Source organism: Mytilus galloprovincialis, chromosome 5, assembly GCF_965363235.1.
Source record: "Mytilus galloprovincialis chromosome 5, xbMytGall1.hap1.1, whole genome shotgun sequence".
NCBI classification, from domain to species: Eukaryota; Metazoa; Mollusca; class Bivalvia; order Mytilida; family Mytilidae; genus Mytilus; species Mytilus galloprovincialis.
Window position 1 is genome coordinate 41,118,363 of NC_134842.1, and position 17,665 is coordinate 41,136,027.

Below are 17,665 nucleotides of genomic sequence, written 5' to 3' on the forward strand. Positions count from 1 at the left end.
ACTTGTGTTATTTACTGCTGAATACTTGCTTTGTTTCAATAAATTTGAATTTCAAATAGTTTACTTTATTAAAAGGTTATTATTGCACATATACAACGTTCACGGTTTATTTATCTTTCCTCCTTCGACTTGTGATGTTTTCTTAGGCCCCATTTGTGTTGGCAGCTTTTCAGATTGCTAACTTCCTTTTGTCTACAACATTTTATATGAAATATCGGTTAATAACATAATGTAAATGTTGATTGCTGTTTTTTTTTTACATGTTTACTTATTATGTCTGTTTGTTTTTTACACACGATGTCAATATGAGGGAATTATATGCAACTATCATAAAAGTGAGATGTTTATCTAGCTATACAACATAAGAAAATGTCTGTACCAAGTCAGGAATAGTTCAGTTGTTGTCTATTCGATTGATTTGTTTGAGCTAATGGCTTTGCCGTTTGATTAGAGACCTTCCATTTCGAATTTCCCCGGAGTTTATTATTTTTTTGGTTTTCCCTTTTCATTTAATAACTTTCCAATAATGTCCCATATCCTTTTGCAAGGCTTGAAATGCATGTACGCCATGAGATATACGTTGGTCAGTCCCTTCTCGCTCTTGTGGCAATTCCTAGGTTATATAAACGTTAATCCGATTTAAAAAAAAATATACGTAAAATCACTAAAATATTGAACTCAGAGGAAAATTCATAACGGAAATTCTCCAATAAAATGTCCAACACGTACTTCAAACGAATGGACAACAACTGTCATATTCCTGACTTTGTGAATGATTAAATCAGTTATTGAGAATAGAAATGAGGAATATATCAAAAAAACAATAACCCAACCAAAGAGCAGAAACCAGATCAAGGCCACAAATAGGTTTTCAATACAGCGCGAAAATGCTATACTGGGGGCTAGCTTAAGTTGGCCCCTTAACACAAATGTGCATTAGTTCAGTGAAAATGGACGTCACATTAAACTTCGAAATATATAAATGATAAAATCTTGATATGATGTTATAAAGAATGTTTAACATAAAATTGTTAATATGTAGAGAATACATAAATTTTACATTGTATATTATTGCCAATTATTATCACCAGATACCTAAACAAAAAGTCAATAAAATGTTTATGTCGAAATAATATTTCCCGACCTTAATGTTAACTTAAAGTAAATGTTGATTTTCAATAAGTAATAACTACAATAATGTTTTCTGTCTATTTGGAAGTAACAGCAACAAATGTTTTGCACACTGAATAACCCGCGTAGCAAGTTATTCTAAAGTGTGCACCACATGTTTTATGTTATTTCGAATAGACAGAAAAACATATTATAGACATATATAGTTTAACAGTTATTCCTTATAATTTAATTTTCAATTCCATTTTAAGCAGAAAATAAACATGAAAAATGTTAATGACATCAGGGTCACATGACAACATTGCATGTATGTCTATGAGCTGATAGATAGAGCACTGTCAGACAATCAGATGACGCGTTACATCCGAATTAAAATTATTTTGCGATAACTTAAATAATCAAAGTGAGATGTTCGATATAGTAATATTAGTTTTGTAAACATATGTCGTAGGTAGCATTCGCATTATCTTTCTTGAATTGACAACAAGGATTTATATCGCAATGGTTAATAAAAATGTGTTGTAAAATAATCAAAAGCCTTAGGATAAATAATGACATGAGAACATGCCATTATAATATTATGCCTTTTGGTAAAATTCCACTGCCATCACGGTACGTTCTGTTTTTTGAACGGGCATTGTCACAATATCGACTGGGTGCTGCTTTCCAGACAATGTGACTCATTCTAGTACGGAGTGCGTCATAGAGTTTGAAAAGACTAAGAATATCGACACTTGCATATTTCAACATATTTTCATCCAGTGGCCTTTTCTCCCAAATATTACTCGACATATTCATACTTGACCGTCCTTGTAACTTGATATTCACTAATGTGTCGTCAATTACATATAACTCTAGGCAATGCTTAAGACTTCTGATCTTAGTATATCCATTTCTGTATACATGTATCCGATTGTTCACCTCTAATATTTGAACGTCTAGTACTCCATTAAGTCTGACTTTGTGAATATGTAATAAAGCATCGGCATCTTCTCGGCAGTCGAACATTAGTTTTTCTATTCCACTATCCTCGAGTATAGAACGGAGACCATCATCAAATACACTATTCCCTATTTTCAAAATATCGATAAGATAGACTAAATCTCGAGTGCCAATGTTAATTAATGTTACTGAGCCAAATCTCGACAAATTTACCCCTTCGCAATCAACAGCTATCATTTGCTTATTTTTTATCATTTCCTGGAGCTCTTTCATGACTTCAATAAACTTATCCTTCGTGTCAACATATTTGTAAGTGCTAGTTTCGTTCCTACCAATGTTGATGGTAATGGGAATTATAGTACTCGGCTCATCCTTTCTGGCAACTTTTTCGTCCTTCCCCTTAACAGGTTTTTCGTTCCGATCTGCTATTTTATTGGAAGATTGACTGCTTTTCTCGACGTCTTCTTTTGTCAATGATCCTGATGAACTTTCTAAATAAATTTTCACTCTCTTGGTTTTGGCTTCACTGGAGGTTTGTTCTGCTGTTTCATCTGTGCCCGACAAGTCTAATTTGCGTTTAGTTGCCATTATATATTATCTTTATTATCCTGAGAAAAAAAAACGTCAGACAGTTTATAAAAACACATTTTGTACCCAATTTACTGCTGACTGATATCTAATAATATCATTCCACTGTATATAGAACAAAAATAAAAATCCCCAAGAATATATAAAAAGGAAATGACAAATTCTTGGCAAATAAAAGGCACACATATGTCAATATTTGTTAGAAATTAACTCGCTCCAACAAATATCAAAACAGTAATTGTATATGAGATAGATGAAAACACCATTGCATAGATATGTATTAATATTTGAAAAAAAATGCAGCAAAAGTAAATAAATACTTTATCCGCCTGTAATGTAATGCAGGTCTCACATATGATTCAAAAGATTTTAATAGTACAAGGAACACTTTTGTTGGTCAAAATGAAATAACAAATGTAAGAGTCGCTTCTGCTGACACTATATATCGCTTCCCATTTATAATGACATATTCTATATAACTCAAGTTTTCTCAGGCGTTCATTACAAAAACATGGTATATATGAACGCCTCCGGATGCGGGAGTTTCTCGCTGCATTGTATAGCCATTTTTGGCCTTGATCAGTTGTTTGCTCTATGGTTGAATTGTTGTCTCTTTGACACGTTCCCCATTTCCATTCTCAATTTTATTTGAAATAATTCATGATTTTGAAATGTAAAATTGAACACAATTAACTGTTTAAAATATGATGAAAAAATATTCAGCATAAGTTTGATAAAATGGTATACATATCTGATATTTTTAGTTGTTATTGAAATATAATTAGAGTTTTGTGTTATATGAAAAAAAGAGGTTTAATTTGTCTGCCATAATGACACACTACGGATTAACACTTGGTTCCATGCTCATAATGATATTCATATTCCATGATGTGTCAACATGCTTTGAGATTTTAAATCTGGTTGATAGATATATCACCAACTTTATTGTTATAATATAATCTATTACCGCATGTCCGTGTCTTGAAAGGCTGATACACGCGATAAGATTTGACTAAAATATTTTGTACTGTAAGATTTTTGTAATAGGAGATCCTGGTGTACACATAAACAGGTACATTTTTTGTTCAGATTGTTAACAAATAATAATGAGTACAATGTAAAATATATTTGCCAAAAAAAAGTTGTCAATCATTATAAGTATTCTTTTACTAGGTACAAACAAATTTCATTGTTTTAATTAGAAACGGCATTGTCCTATTTAGAAAATGGTAAATTAAACCTGGTTAAATAGCTATCTGAACATCTCATTTGTATGCCAGTCATATACAGTTCCATTATATTGACAATGATGTGTGACAAAAACAAACAGACACAATAGGTAAAAATGTAAAAATAGGGGTACAGCAGAAAACGTTGTGTTATTATCTTAATGACTGTATAACAATATTTAAAATGACCAGGCAGAAGCTAGCGAACAATAGCTAGCGAACAATAAGCCACCGAACAATAAGGCAATATATCGAGAAACCAAAAAAATGAATAAGACAGCAACGGCCGTTAAATCAAAAAATATTCCAAAAGGCAGAAAATCAGTCCAAATATTGCAATTTCAAATCAATCTTGAAATGGTTTTATACCATGTATTGATTAAACTAGTCACATCTCTTTTAAGGCTAAAATTCAGTACCACAGTAAATCTATCTCTTTCAACGGATTATTTGTAGGTGTAGGGTCACCAATACACCCACTTTAATTTAGAACGTGTGTAAAAGTAGTCCTACCCTGTAAAATATCGCACCTGTGATGTCTTTGCTTAATCAAACTAACATACATTTGAAGAAAAGAGGGTTGCCCTATTCCAGGGCTTCTAGAGAAAAATAATGAGGGGTGTCACGGCGTATGACTATATAGGTCTTGGAGAGGAGAAACAGGCGCTCCTTTAGCGCAATGTTCAAAAATCTGAAACTAGAGCCCAAAATTTCAAAAAAATGGTAAAAAACAGGGGGGTCGGCCTATTCCAGGGCTTCTAGAGAAAAATAATGAGGGGTGTCACGGCGTAGGACTATATAGGTCTTGGAGAGGAGAAACAGGCGCTTCTTTTGCGCAATGTTCAAAAATCTGAAACTAGAGCCCAAAATTTCAAAAAAATGGTAAAAAATAGGGGGTCGGCCTATTCCCGGGTTTCTAGAGAAAAATAATGAAGGGTGTCACGGGGTATGACTATATAGGTCTTGTAGAGGAGAAACAGGCGCTTCTTTTGCGCAAGGTATCAAAGGGTGCTATGTTCGAAAATCTGAAACTAGGCTCAAAAATGAAAAAAATGGTAAAAACAGGAGGTCGGCCTATTCTAGGGCTTCTAGAGAAAATAATGAGGGGTGTCACGGGGTATGACTATATAGGTCTTGTAGAGGAGAAACAGGCACTTCTTTTGGGCAGGTTATCAAAGGGTGCTATGTTCGAAAATCTGAAACTAGGCTCAAAAATTGAAAAAAATGGTAAAAAACAGGAGGTCGGCCTATTCTAGGGCTTCTAGAGAAAATAATGAGGGGTGTCACGGGGTATGACTATAAGGGTCTTGTAGAGGAAAAACAGGCGCTTCTTTTGCTCAAGGTATCAAAGAGTGCTATTTTCAAAAATCTGAAACTGGAGCTCAAAATTAAAAAGAAAATGGTAAAAAACAGGGTGGTCGGCCTATTCCAGGGCTTCTAGAGAAAAATAATGAAGGGTGTCACGGGGTATGACTATATAGGTCTTGTAGAGGAGAAACAGGTGCTTCTTTTGCGCAAGGTATCGAAGGGCGCTATGTTCAAAAATCTGAAACTAGAGCTCAAAATTTGAAAAAAAATGGTAAAATAATAGGGGGTGGCCTATTCCAGGGCTCCTAGAGAAAAATAATGAGGGGTGTCACGGGGTATAACTATATAGGTCTTGTAGAGGAGAAACAGGCGCTTCTTTTAGGCAAGGTATCAAAGGGTGCTATGTTCGAAAATCTGAAACTAGGCTCAAAATTTTGAAAAAAATGGTAAAAAACAGGGGGTCGGTTTATTCTAGGGCTTCTAGAGAAAATAATGAGGGGTGTCACGGGGTATGACTATATATTTCTTGTAGAGGAGAAACAGGAGCTTCTTTTGCGCAAGGTATCGAAGGGCGCTATGTTCAAAAATCTGAAACTAGAGCCCAAAATTTGAAAAAATAGTAAAAAACAGGGGGCCGGCCTATTCTAGGGCTTCTAGAGAAAATAATGAGGGGTGTAACGGGGTATGACTATATATGTCTTGTAGAGGAGAAACAGGCGCTTCTTTTGCGCAAGGTATTGAAGGGCGCTATGTTCAAAAATCTGAAACTAGAGCTCAAATCTAAAAAAAAAAGAAATGGTAAAAAAAAGGGGTTCGGCCTATTCTAGGGCTTCTACAGAAAATAATGAGGGGTGTCACGGGGTATGACTATATAGGTCTTGTAGAGGAGAAACAAGCGCTTCTTTTGCGTAAGGTATCGAAGGGTGCTATGTTAAACAAACTGAAATTAGAGCCCAATATTAAAGATAAAATGTTAAAAAAAAAATAGTGGGGGTCGGCTCAATCCAGGGCTTGTGGAGAAAAATAATAAGGGGTGTCATGAGGTATGACTATATATAAGTCATGTAGAAGAGAAACAGGCGCATTTGTTGCCCAAGTATTTTAGTGGCACTATGTTCGAAAATCTAAATTTTAATTGCTCAAAATTTGAAAACTAGATATAAAGGATACATTAGATACAGTTAAGTCTGCCTCATATCTTGACTTTCGTCTGGAAATTGACAATGAGGGTCGGCTAAAAAATTTTCCGACAAAAGAGATGATTTCTGCTGCCCAATTTAGAACTTTCCATTTCTATGTAGCAACATTCCAGAAGTCCCTACATACTGAGTACATATCTACAAATCGATACTATTGTCGTAGGCTTGTATTTCCTAACATGATTTCCTTAAAAGAGTGTTGCTGCTCACAAGGAAGCTATTATATCAAGTGTTCGAAAATCTAAAGTTGAAATCATCCTATCGTAAAGTTAAAGGACGTCCTCACGAGTTGGTTGACAGTTATGGAATAACCGTTTCACAGATGAAATCGGATATGTTCCTTATGTCGACACTACAACCCATTCCCCCATTAACCACGAATGTCACCTACCGAATTAGACTATTTACGGGGTTTGTAATAACACTATCAAAACGACGGGTGCCGCATGAGGAGCATACCTGCTTACCCTTCCGAATCACCTGAGATCATCCCGATTTTTTGTTGGTGTTCGTGTTGGTTAGTCATTAGTTCTGTATGTTGTGTTCGAAGTTAATGTACATATCCAATGTATTTATAATTTTTTTCAGATCGTTGTCCGAAGGTGAAGTCTGCATCATTAGTTTTATTTAAATGTAAATACTCCTGGTCACGATTTCTGAGGATAGTACGTTCAATTGATTCGATAGGTTCTGCTGAGTTGATGGTGTGCACTTATCTGAGACCTCTTGCAATTAAAGAGCTTCATGGTATTTGGGATCGGCAATTACTAGACTAAGTATTACAAACATCATTTTAAATCGTTTGTAAAAACTCCCTTTGAAAATGTGTTTGATAGCGTTTGAAAAAACATTCGATGCAACTGACTGTCTCGGTTTCATTTCAAATGCTAAATATGTTTCATCTTTAGCATTTGATAGCTTATCAACGCATGCCCCATAGTGTAGTTGAATATAAGTGGAGGTAGTTCAAAGTTCCATTTTCTCTCCTTCCGTTTCTGTGGTAGTCTGTAGATTTCTTGTACTCTACAGATCGGCCTACATGGTGATATGTATAGCAATGTTTATGTTGAAATTATCGCGGGAACATACAGTCTAAACTATTGTACTTGCCTATGATCGACGTCGTTTTATTAGTGATGTCGCCTTTGGCGGAAATAAGTACTTGTAGATTTAATGTAATGACTGAACAGTTGTTGTAGTACACATTGACTAACTATCATCGATATGTATGATGCCGTGACCGATGAATCACGAAAAAAAGAAATCATTCATATCGGGGAACAGAAGTGTTGTTACCAGATTATTCAGAAGATTAGATGAAGCAAAGCAGAATTCGAATTTCAATTAAAAAGAATTCATTGCAACGCTCGCAAAACTGATGCAAAAACAAACATTGTTTGAGGACTTAAACAAACAAATTCTAAAGTTATCAGAACCAGAAAATGTGGAAAATCAGGTAATAGATTCTGACAGATGAATATTCAGTAACTATGGAAACGAAGATTCGACACATACGTTAGTTCTAAAAAAATGTCCAAACCTAGCAGTCCCGTCATATTGAATCACATACAACAATTCACACATTTAATCCAGAAACTGTAACGTTTGTTCCAACGCACAACATAGACAACCCAAACAACGCACAGTCGTTTGAAAACCCATCTGCACAAGCCAGCTATACATTCAACATGCAACAAAGTACGTTTTCGTCAGCTTGTAATAAGAGTCACCGCCTACCAAAACTTTCGCTTCCAACATTCTCAGGCAACAGTTTAGAATGGCAACCTTCTGGAACTCATATGAGTCGGCTGTACATCTTAACATATATGCATGTCACTAACAAATGTACAAAAATTGTTATTACTTGAAAGCACAGCTAGAACAAGAAGCCCTAGGATGAATAGCAGGTTTTACACTCACTTATGTAAACTACGATGAAGCCGTATTCTTTTTAAAAGAGAGGTTAGGTCAACAAGACAAAATAATAAATGCATACGTGCAGCCATTATTAGAAATCCTTTCGCTTAGAAATCCACTAACAAGCTTACAAAGTTTTTACGATAAAATGGAAGGTAACGTCAGGGGATAAGAAGATTTGGGTCAAACACAGGAAACATACGGCACTCTACTTGTTCCCATTATCAATAACAAATTAACCGGGGAAGTTAGAAAACATCTCGAGCGAGAACACAGACCAAAAACATGGTTATAACGCGACCTCCGTAAAAGCATATTAGATGAGATCAATATTATGGACGCAGGACAAGAGATAGAGTCGACACACGATTTGCCCACAACATCGTCTTTATTTGCCGGAGCCAAATCGACAAAGTCCAAATCTTACAAGAATATTAAGACTAAACCTTGCGCTTTCTGTCATGAAATACACGCACCTACTCATTGCAGTAAAATAACCGACACAGAATTCCGTATGATCATAGTAAAACGTGATAAGTAATGCTTAAACTGCGCTGGTAAACACAGAATAAATGAATGTAAATCTAAACACATGAAGACATTGTAATAAGAAACAACATACAAGCTTGTGTAATGCACGTCCAACAATCAATATAAAACCAGTAAATGAGGTAAGCCAAAGAAACGACGGTAGCAGCTCGTCAGGAATATGGCCATTGTTATATTACAGTTCTTTGTGTGTGTGATACATTTTAACGTTGTGTTTCTGTGTGTCGTTTGTTTCCTCTCATATTTGAGTGTGCATTCACATTACTATAAGACGTGTCACGGTACTCTTCTATCCAAACTTCATGTATTTAGTTTTGATTTTATATTTGTTATTCTCATCGGATTTTGTCTAATGCTTAGTTCGTTTCTGTGCGTGTTACATTTTAATGTTGTGTCGTTGTTCTCCTCTTATATTTAATGCGTTTCCCTCAGTTTAAGTTTGTAACCCGGATTTGTTTTTCTATCGATTTTTGAGTTTCGAACAGCGGTATACTGCTGTTGCCTTTATTTATTCAGCGCATATGAATTTTCGCAAAAAAGATAATCAGAGCATCAACCCGCCACACGTTCACCTTGTAAATGACATTCATGATACGGAAGAAGATACTACCATTTTGTATTCTCAATCGATACTTTAGAAAACCACCTTAGCTCAAGTAGGCTCGAAACAGCACTTATAGCTCGATACAAATATTCGTTTTGACGAAAGAGTTCAAAGATCGTTTTTGACGCAGAACTTTGCGAAAAAAATCAATTTACAGATAGAAAGAACAGAGATAATACATATACCGGCATTCGGAGGTGATGAGAAAAACATGAGACACTTAGAAAAGAGAACAATCTATCTGAAAACCTATGCAGAACACGCATTGTCAAAGTACTGATAGTTCCGATGGTCCCTCTACAGAATAACATACGTAATATTGATACACAGAACAGTTATTTGCGGGGTTTAAAGTTAGCGCACACGATGACAAGGCAATATTCATTCGAGATATCGTTGCTTGTGGGCGCAGGTCACTACATGGATATTGCAGAAGATCATAGTGTACAGAGAAAAGGTCCAACCGCCGTGAAATATCCAAGATCGGATATTTGCTTGCGGGACATACATACGGTAAGAAAACTCACACGTCGGAAACTAGCATGTTTAATGTTTTAATATCAAACAAAGATGAATCATACAATCTAGAGAGATTTTTTGAAATTAGAATCAATAGGTATAAATAGTAAGGAGATAGATAAAGACGACGATGCCTACTAGTATATTAAAGCATATCAAGACAGATCAATTGAGTTCAGAAAAAAATTTATTTCGCTTAGTTACCATGGAAACAGGATCATGATGAATTGCCTACAAAAGCAGTCACAAGGAGAAGGACAGAAAACACCATTAAAAGACATACTCAAAACTCTGATATGTTAAAGAAGTATGGGAACATAATACAAGAACATGAACGAAGTGGATTCATAGAGAGAGTGGATGAAAAGCTGAGGCTCAAGAAAAAATACTATATTCCTCATCATCCAGCACAGAAGGAATGAAGCAATACGCCTATCAGAATTGTTTATGACTGCAGTTGTTGCCAGTTGCCTTGTTCACAAAGTTTGTATGACTGCCTCTTTGATACACAGCCGAAGCTAAATGACCTGACAAAAATTCTAATGAGATTTAGACCCAACCCTGTCGTCATAACAACGGATACTGATAAAGCCTAATTGCATGTTTAAACGAGGAAGACCGAGACGCTACACGTTTCTTGTGGCTCAGTAACCCATCCAACCAAACACGTTATCCACAAACTTACAGGTTCATCTCCGTTCTGTTGGGAGCGACTTGTCAATACTGAAACATTTACAACATTACAACATTACAACAGCTACATTGATGGAAAGAGACTTTTACGTGGACAACATTTTGACAAATTTACAGAACGAGGATGAGGCTAATACGTATCATAAGGAAGCGAATGGAATAGCAAATCCGATGATCGGATGTACCAGAAATGTGAGATTCAATTACGAGACATTGTAAGGGAGATTTTGAAACATTTTTCGAAAATATTCGAATCACAAGGAATACTCAGTTCAAAAGCGTATGAAGCGACTGCATATCTGAAAAACGCGACCGAAACCTAACACTACCACAACTAGAAGTCATGGCCACAGTTATCGGAACTTGACTAGCGTCACATGTAAAATCGACTTTTGAATGTAAAAACTTGGTTATCTGGTCGGTATAAGACTGGTCAAAATCTCCGAAACCGTTAAAAAGATTTAATGCGATTTGAGTGCGAGAAATTACGGAATTTACAAATCAATATGAATGGAGATAGTGTCCAACAGAATACAATTCATCAGATCTTTTAGCACGAAGAATTGACGCCGATCAATACATCAATAGTGTTATTTTGACTAAAATGACTAAAGTGGTTAACGAATCGGACGAAATGACCAGAAATAAATCCTACAAGTAAAACATGATTGACAATTGCAGGAGAAAACGACGACGAGGAGTTTAAAACCATGACGTTTATACTGGTTACTATGGTATTAGTAACATTATTGACATTTCGAAATATGGGACATTCAGGAAATAGATTTGAGTAACCGCTTATGGTCAGTGGTTCATATCTAACTGCCGATATACCAAACATCTTAGAAATAGTGGAGTCTCAACGACAAATGATATTAATACCGCGGTGCGTTCGTGGATATTAGATTGCCAAAAATCTTCATACTCCGCCGAAATAAAAAGTTTACATGACACACGAAATAAAAACACAATGACATATCCAAGAATAAGACAATTAGGACTCTTCATAGATGACGATGGCATTGTAGAATGCAATGGAAGGATTCACAATGCGCCGATTTCAGAGAATACCAAATTTACTTATCTTTATATACCTATAAATCATCCACTTACCAAACTGATAGCGATAGACGCACACGAACGTTCACTCCATTCTGTACTAAATGCTACGCTAACTTATGTACACCAATCGTATTAGGTACCGACACTTCAACAATTTGTTCAGAAAATATTAAACAAATGTGTAACTTGCCGCAAAGTTATGGGGAAATCTTACAGCAAACCACCACCCCTACCGAACATAAGTGCACAGATAGCCTCGCCATTTATCGTCACAGGGGACGATTATACAGGTGCTTTATACGTAAAGGACTCAAAAGGAACTTTAAGGAAAGCGTATGTAGGTTTATTTAGATGCGCATCGACAAGAGCAGTTCACCACGAAGTAGTTCCAAACTTGAGTGAACATTCATTAATTCAAGGATTTCGACGCTTTGTTATCCAAAAATCTTTGCCTAAAATTCTAGTATCAGACAACGCAACTGCGAGATCTGCAGAAATAAAAAGATTATGTGAATCGGATATAGGAAAAGATACTGTACCAATACACGGTGTAGAGTAGAGATTCATAACGAAACGTGCACCTTGGTATGTAAGATTATGGGTGCGCTGGATTTTTCTGACGAAGTTAGAGAAGTTTTACGAAAGTGCTTGGACGATCCCAAGTAAACATGGAAACATTACAAACAATAGTTACGGAAATAGAAACTATCTTTAACGGATATAGAAACTATCTTTAACGACAGACCGCTAACGCGAGGGACACTTTCAAAATATTATTATTTATTGAAGGACAATTGATATTATTTCTAAAAATGAGATATTTTTTTACTTTCCGTGGCCCCAGTGTATTAAAGTGTATTATCGTTGGCAAAATAACGTTCAAACTATTGTCGTATTGTCAGTTACGCCGCCTTCGCCTGAAATACATACTTGTATATTAAATATAATGGCTGAACAGTTGTTGCAGTACACATTACCTTAACCACCATCTATAGTTTATATGATTTATCGAAGAATTTGCAGGTTTCATGTGTCTGGGGTATTTGTTTTTACCCGGTTAACACCGATGATTGCATTGATGTCCTTGTATCGCTACAGAATGGTTGTTTAGCTTTCGATTAACTTACGAAGTTTTCGAATTACTAAGAAATTAATACCTTAGGAATGAATTACCCTATCTGTATTTGGTAAATCTTTCTGAATTTCGGGCCCCAATGCTTTTCATTTTTATACTTAATTTGGCTATTCAAGACTACCCGTGTGATCTTTCCAGCATTGTAGTATATGCTACAAATCTAAAACCTTTGACAACCCCATGAAGGGATCCTTCTCACACACGAACATACATTTTGAGGACCACCTATTGTTCAACAATCACTGGTTTTCTACGAAGAAGTATTTGTGTAGATACTTTCTTTATAAAAGATAACATCTGGTTCGACTTTTTTGCTCTCCGTATATCCAAATCTCATTGGTGCTGATAAATTGAAGGTGACAATGCATAAGGCTAACACTAGCAGCTATTGCATAAGGTTTTGAACCCTTTGAAGGCTATGTCCGAACAATGATCATGGTGAATGTGTTGGACATTCGTGTTGTCTTTTTAAAAACTTTATTGACACACAAAGTTGAATCGACTTGCGCAAGAGTGTGGGGTAGATATGACAGAACAGAATCATTCAGAGTTGTTACATCCAACTCGGGCGTAACAGTCTTTGCACTGATTATGCTTACTCATCGATATCACCAAGTCAGCATAGATTTTACAGTGGTTGTGAATGCCCTTGAGGGTCTAGTATATAACCTTCTGTTCGTAGACGAAAGCGTCGCCGCTGCCATGCTGCTTTGTTTGGAAAATACATCAATGAGAATGACCAGTGATGGGGGACACTCATCCCTTCGTAAGTTTTACGCACGCCTTAACGAGTTGATTGACCGTTATGGAATAAGCGTTTCACAGATGATATCGGATATTTTCCTTACGTCGTAACTATTATCCCCTTCCCTTTCATGAATGTGACCTACCGAATTAGACTATTTACCGGATTTGTTATAACATGAGCAACAAGACGGGTGCCACATGGTGAAGCAGGATCTGCTTACCCTTCCGGAGCACATGGGATCACCCCTCGTTTTTGGTGGGGTTCGTGTTGCTTATTCTTTAGATTTTCTTTTTTGTGTCATGTGTACTTTTGTTTGCCTGTTAGTCTTTTACATTTTCAGCCATGACGTTGTCAGTTTATTTTCGATTTATGAGTTTGACTGTCCCTCTGGTATCTTTCGTCCCTCTTTTACTTTTACCAAACAGAAAGTTGCGTGTGTATCCCTCTTTTAAGAATATCTTCCCTAGTGCTATTTCCAGGAGTTAATACATAGGTAGAGGAAAAGATTTTCCAAAGACGTACAAGCTATCGTGACATCAAGGATGTTTTTTAAACGGTATTTAAATCACGCATTCGCACAAAACTATGGACGATTAAAATACACAACAAAGAAGTCAAGATTCTATTAAAAAAACGAGTTGTTTTATTCTACTCTACCTATCCAACCAGAATGTAGCTAGGAAAGTCGAGTGTACCCGACCACCATAACCGCCATAACCGCATCCTGAAGGAGAATTCGAAGGTGTACACAAAGCATGATTGGTACTCTGGATAAACACGTTGGCCAACAAAAACACTACCAAAAAGAGTTTGAAATGAATCAATTATAATCTGTTTATCGCTATTTTACCTATAACAACGTTGTTTATTTCATTGACAAGGGCAGGTGCGCCCTAGGTTTCAATGGATTATTTTTCATATCATTCTGAGAATGTAAATAATGTAAAAATAAAAAAAAATGCTAGTTTGAATATAACGCCGTATATAACCCCGTGACACCCCTCATTATTTGTCTCTAGGAGCCCTGGAATAGGCCGACCCCCTGTTTTTTACCATTTTTTTTCAAATTTTGAGCTCTAGTTTCAGATGTTTGAACATAGCGCCCTTCAATACCTTGCGCAAAACAAGCACCTGTTTCTCCTCTACAAGACCTATATAGTCATACCCCGTGACACCCCTCATTATTTTTCTCTAGAAGCCCTGGAATAGGCCGAACCCCCGTATTTTTTTTACCATTTTTTCAAATTTTGAGCCTAGTTTCAGATTTTGAACATAGGGCCCTTTGATACCTTGCTCAAAAGAAGCGCCTGTTTCTCCTCTACAAGACCTATATAGTCATACCCCGTGACACCCTTCATTATTTTTCTCTAGAAGCCCTGGATAAGGCCGACCTCCCTGTTTTTTACCATTTTTTTTTCAAATTTTGAGCTCTAGTTTTAGATTTTTGAACAAAGCGCCCTTCGATGCCTTGCGCAAAAGAAATGCCTGTTTCTCTTCTACAAGACCTATATCAGCATACCCCGTGACACTCCTCATTATTTTTCTCTAGAAGCCCTGAAATAGGCCGACCCCCCCTGTTTTTTACCTTTTTTTTCAAATTTTGAGCTCAAGTTTCAGATTTTTGAACATAGCGCCCTTCGATACTTTGCTCAAAAAGAAGGGCCTGTTTTTCCTCTACAAGACCTATATAGTCATACCCCGTGACACCCCTCATTATTTTTCTCTAGAAGCCCTGGAATAGGCCAACCCCCCTGTTTTTTACCTTTTTTTTTCAAATTTTGAGCTCTAGTTTCAGATTTTTGAACATAGCGCCCTTCGATACTTTGCGCAAAAGAAGTGCCTATTTCTCTTCTACAAGACCTATATAGTCATACCCTGTGACACCCCTCATTATTTTTCTCTAGAAGCCCTGGAGTAGGCCGACCCCCCTGTTTTTTACCATTTTTTTTCAAATTTTGAGCTCTAGTTTCAGATTTTTGAACATAGCGCCCTTCGATACCTTGCACAAAAAAAGCTCTTGTTTCTCTTCTACAAGACCTATATAGTCATACCCCGTGACACCCCTCATTATTTTTCTCTAGAAGCCCTGGAATAGGCCGACCCCCCTGTTTTTTACCATTTTTTTTCAAATTTTGAACTCTAGTTTCAGATTTTTTAACATAGCGCCCTTCGATACTTTGCACAAAAGAAGTGCTTATTTCTCCTCTACAAGACCTATATAGTCATACCCTGTGACACCTCTCATTATTTTTCTCTAGAAGCCCTGGAATAGGCCGACCCACCCTGTTTTTTACCATTTTTTTTCAAATTTTGAACCTAGTTTTAGATTTTCGAACATATTGACCTTTGATATCTTGCTCAAAAGAAGCGCCTGTTTCTCCTCTACAAGACCTATATAGTCATACCCCGTGACACCCCTCATTATTTTTCTCTAGGAGCCCTGGAATAGGCCGACCCCATATTTTTTTACCATTTTTTTTTCAAATTTTGAGCTCTAGTTTCAGATTTTTGAACATAGCGCCTTTAGATACCTTGCGCAAACGAAGTGCCTGTTTCTCCTCTACAAGACCTATATAGTCATACCCCGTGACACTACTTATTATTTTTCTCTAGAAGCCCTGGAATAGGTCGACCCCCCTGTTTTTTACCATTTTTTTCAAATTTTTAGTTCTAGTTTTAGATTTTTGAACTTTGCGCCCTTCGATCCTTGCGCAAAAGAAGCGCCTGTTTCTCCTCTACAAGAACTATATAGTCATGCCCAATGACACCCCTTATTATTTTTCTCTAGAAGCCCTGGAATAGGCTGACCCCCTATTTTTTTACCATTTTTTTCAAATTTTGAGCTCTAGTTTCAGATTTTTTAACATAGCGCCCTTCGATGCCTTGCGCAAAAGAAACGCTTGTTTCTCCTCTACAAGACCTATATAGTCATACCCCGTGACACCCCTCATTATTTTTCTCTAGAAGCCCTGGAATAGGGCAACCCCTTTTTCTTCAAATGTGTATGTTAGTTTGATTAAACAAAGACATCACAGGTGCGATATTTTACAGGGTAAGACTACTTTTACACACCTTCTTAATTGAAGTGGGTGTATTGGTGACCCTACACCTACAATTTTATTTAACGGTCGTTGCTGTCTTATTCATTTTTTTTTTTTTTTTTTTTTTTTTTTTTTTTGGTTTCTCGATATATCGTCTTATTGTTCGCTGGCTTATTGTTCGCTAGCTATTGTTCGCTAGCTTCTGCCTGGTCTTAAAATGTACAAAGACAAGATTTAGTATATCTTGTTAAACCATTATATATCATATGTACTAGCATTTACATTATAATGTTTACTCATTATTAAGATCCTTATTTTTTCATAGTTATTTATTTATTTGAATAACTGACTTTAGAGGTGTATTTTAAGAAAACTCCGTATCTTTTGACAAATAAGGATTATAAAGATACAACTTTTTGTATCGTTTTAAATTGATTATTCAATTAATGTATATAATATATGACTTACTGTACGCTGTATTTCTCTTTCACATATGATTAAACATATAAATGTTACATAAACGTGAATAAGTATTAAATTTTAAATATACGTATATCGGTCATACGATTTTCTGAAAATTAAAACTTCCTGATACTTAAGCAACACTACACTACATTAATCTACTAACTGTCATTTATATCATGTTATGTTATCGGTATGATCAACTGTTTAAAAAACCGATGATAAGAAAAACACAAATTAAACACGTGATCGAGTATCTGTAATCGCTTTTATCATACATTTCTATATCCAGAGGTTTAAAAATCAATTGTATGACTTATGCACTATTGATTTTGTTATCCTGTATAGAAGATGAACGAATAACGTCATTCACAAACATTTTGACTTAGAACGGGAATTTGAGCGAAAAAAGACAGGTACGGAAAAAATATTTACAAAAACAGCAGTCTTTAAATAATCGACAACATTAAAGTAATAAAATAGAAAACTAAGTTGAGAAAAGGCGCAATCTACATGGCATTTAATTATTGACATGTTG

The 17,665-nt window shown here is 36.0% G+C and overlaps 1 protein-coding gene across 1 annotated transcript; it reads right to left on the reverse strand.

Annotated features, from left to right (window-relative positions):
- Positions 1 to 999: 999 nt before the first annotated feature.
- On the reverse strand, positions 1,000 to 17,282 carry LOC143075822 (piRNA biogenesis protein EXD1-like). Its single transcript, XM_076251379.1, has 2 exons — positions 17,134 to 17,282; positions 1,000 to 2,681 (listed from the first exon to the last, which is right to left on the reverse strand). Exon 2 carries the CDS (start codon positions 2,659 to 2,661, stop codon positions 1,702 to 1,704), a length of 960 nt encoding a protein of 319 aa, XP_076107494.1. The 5' UTR covers positions 2,662 to 2,681; positions 17,134 to 17,282; the 3' UTR covers positions 1,000 to 1,701.
- Between the last annotated feature and the right edge of the window lie 383 nt (positions 17,283 to 17,665).

Excerpts from the sequence above, each read along its gene's own strand:
- LOC143075822 (XM_076251379.1), bottom strand. The coding sequence starts at position 2,661 with ATGGCAACTAAACGCAAATTAGACTTGTCGGGCACAGATGAAACAGCA.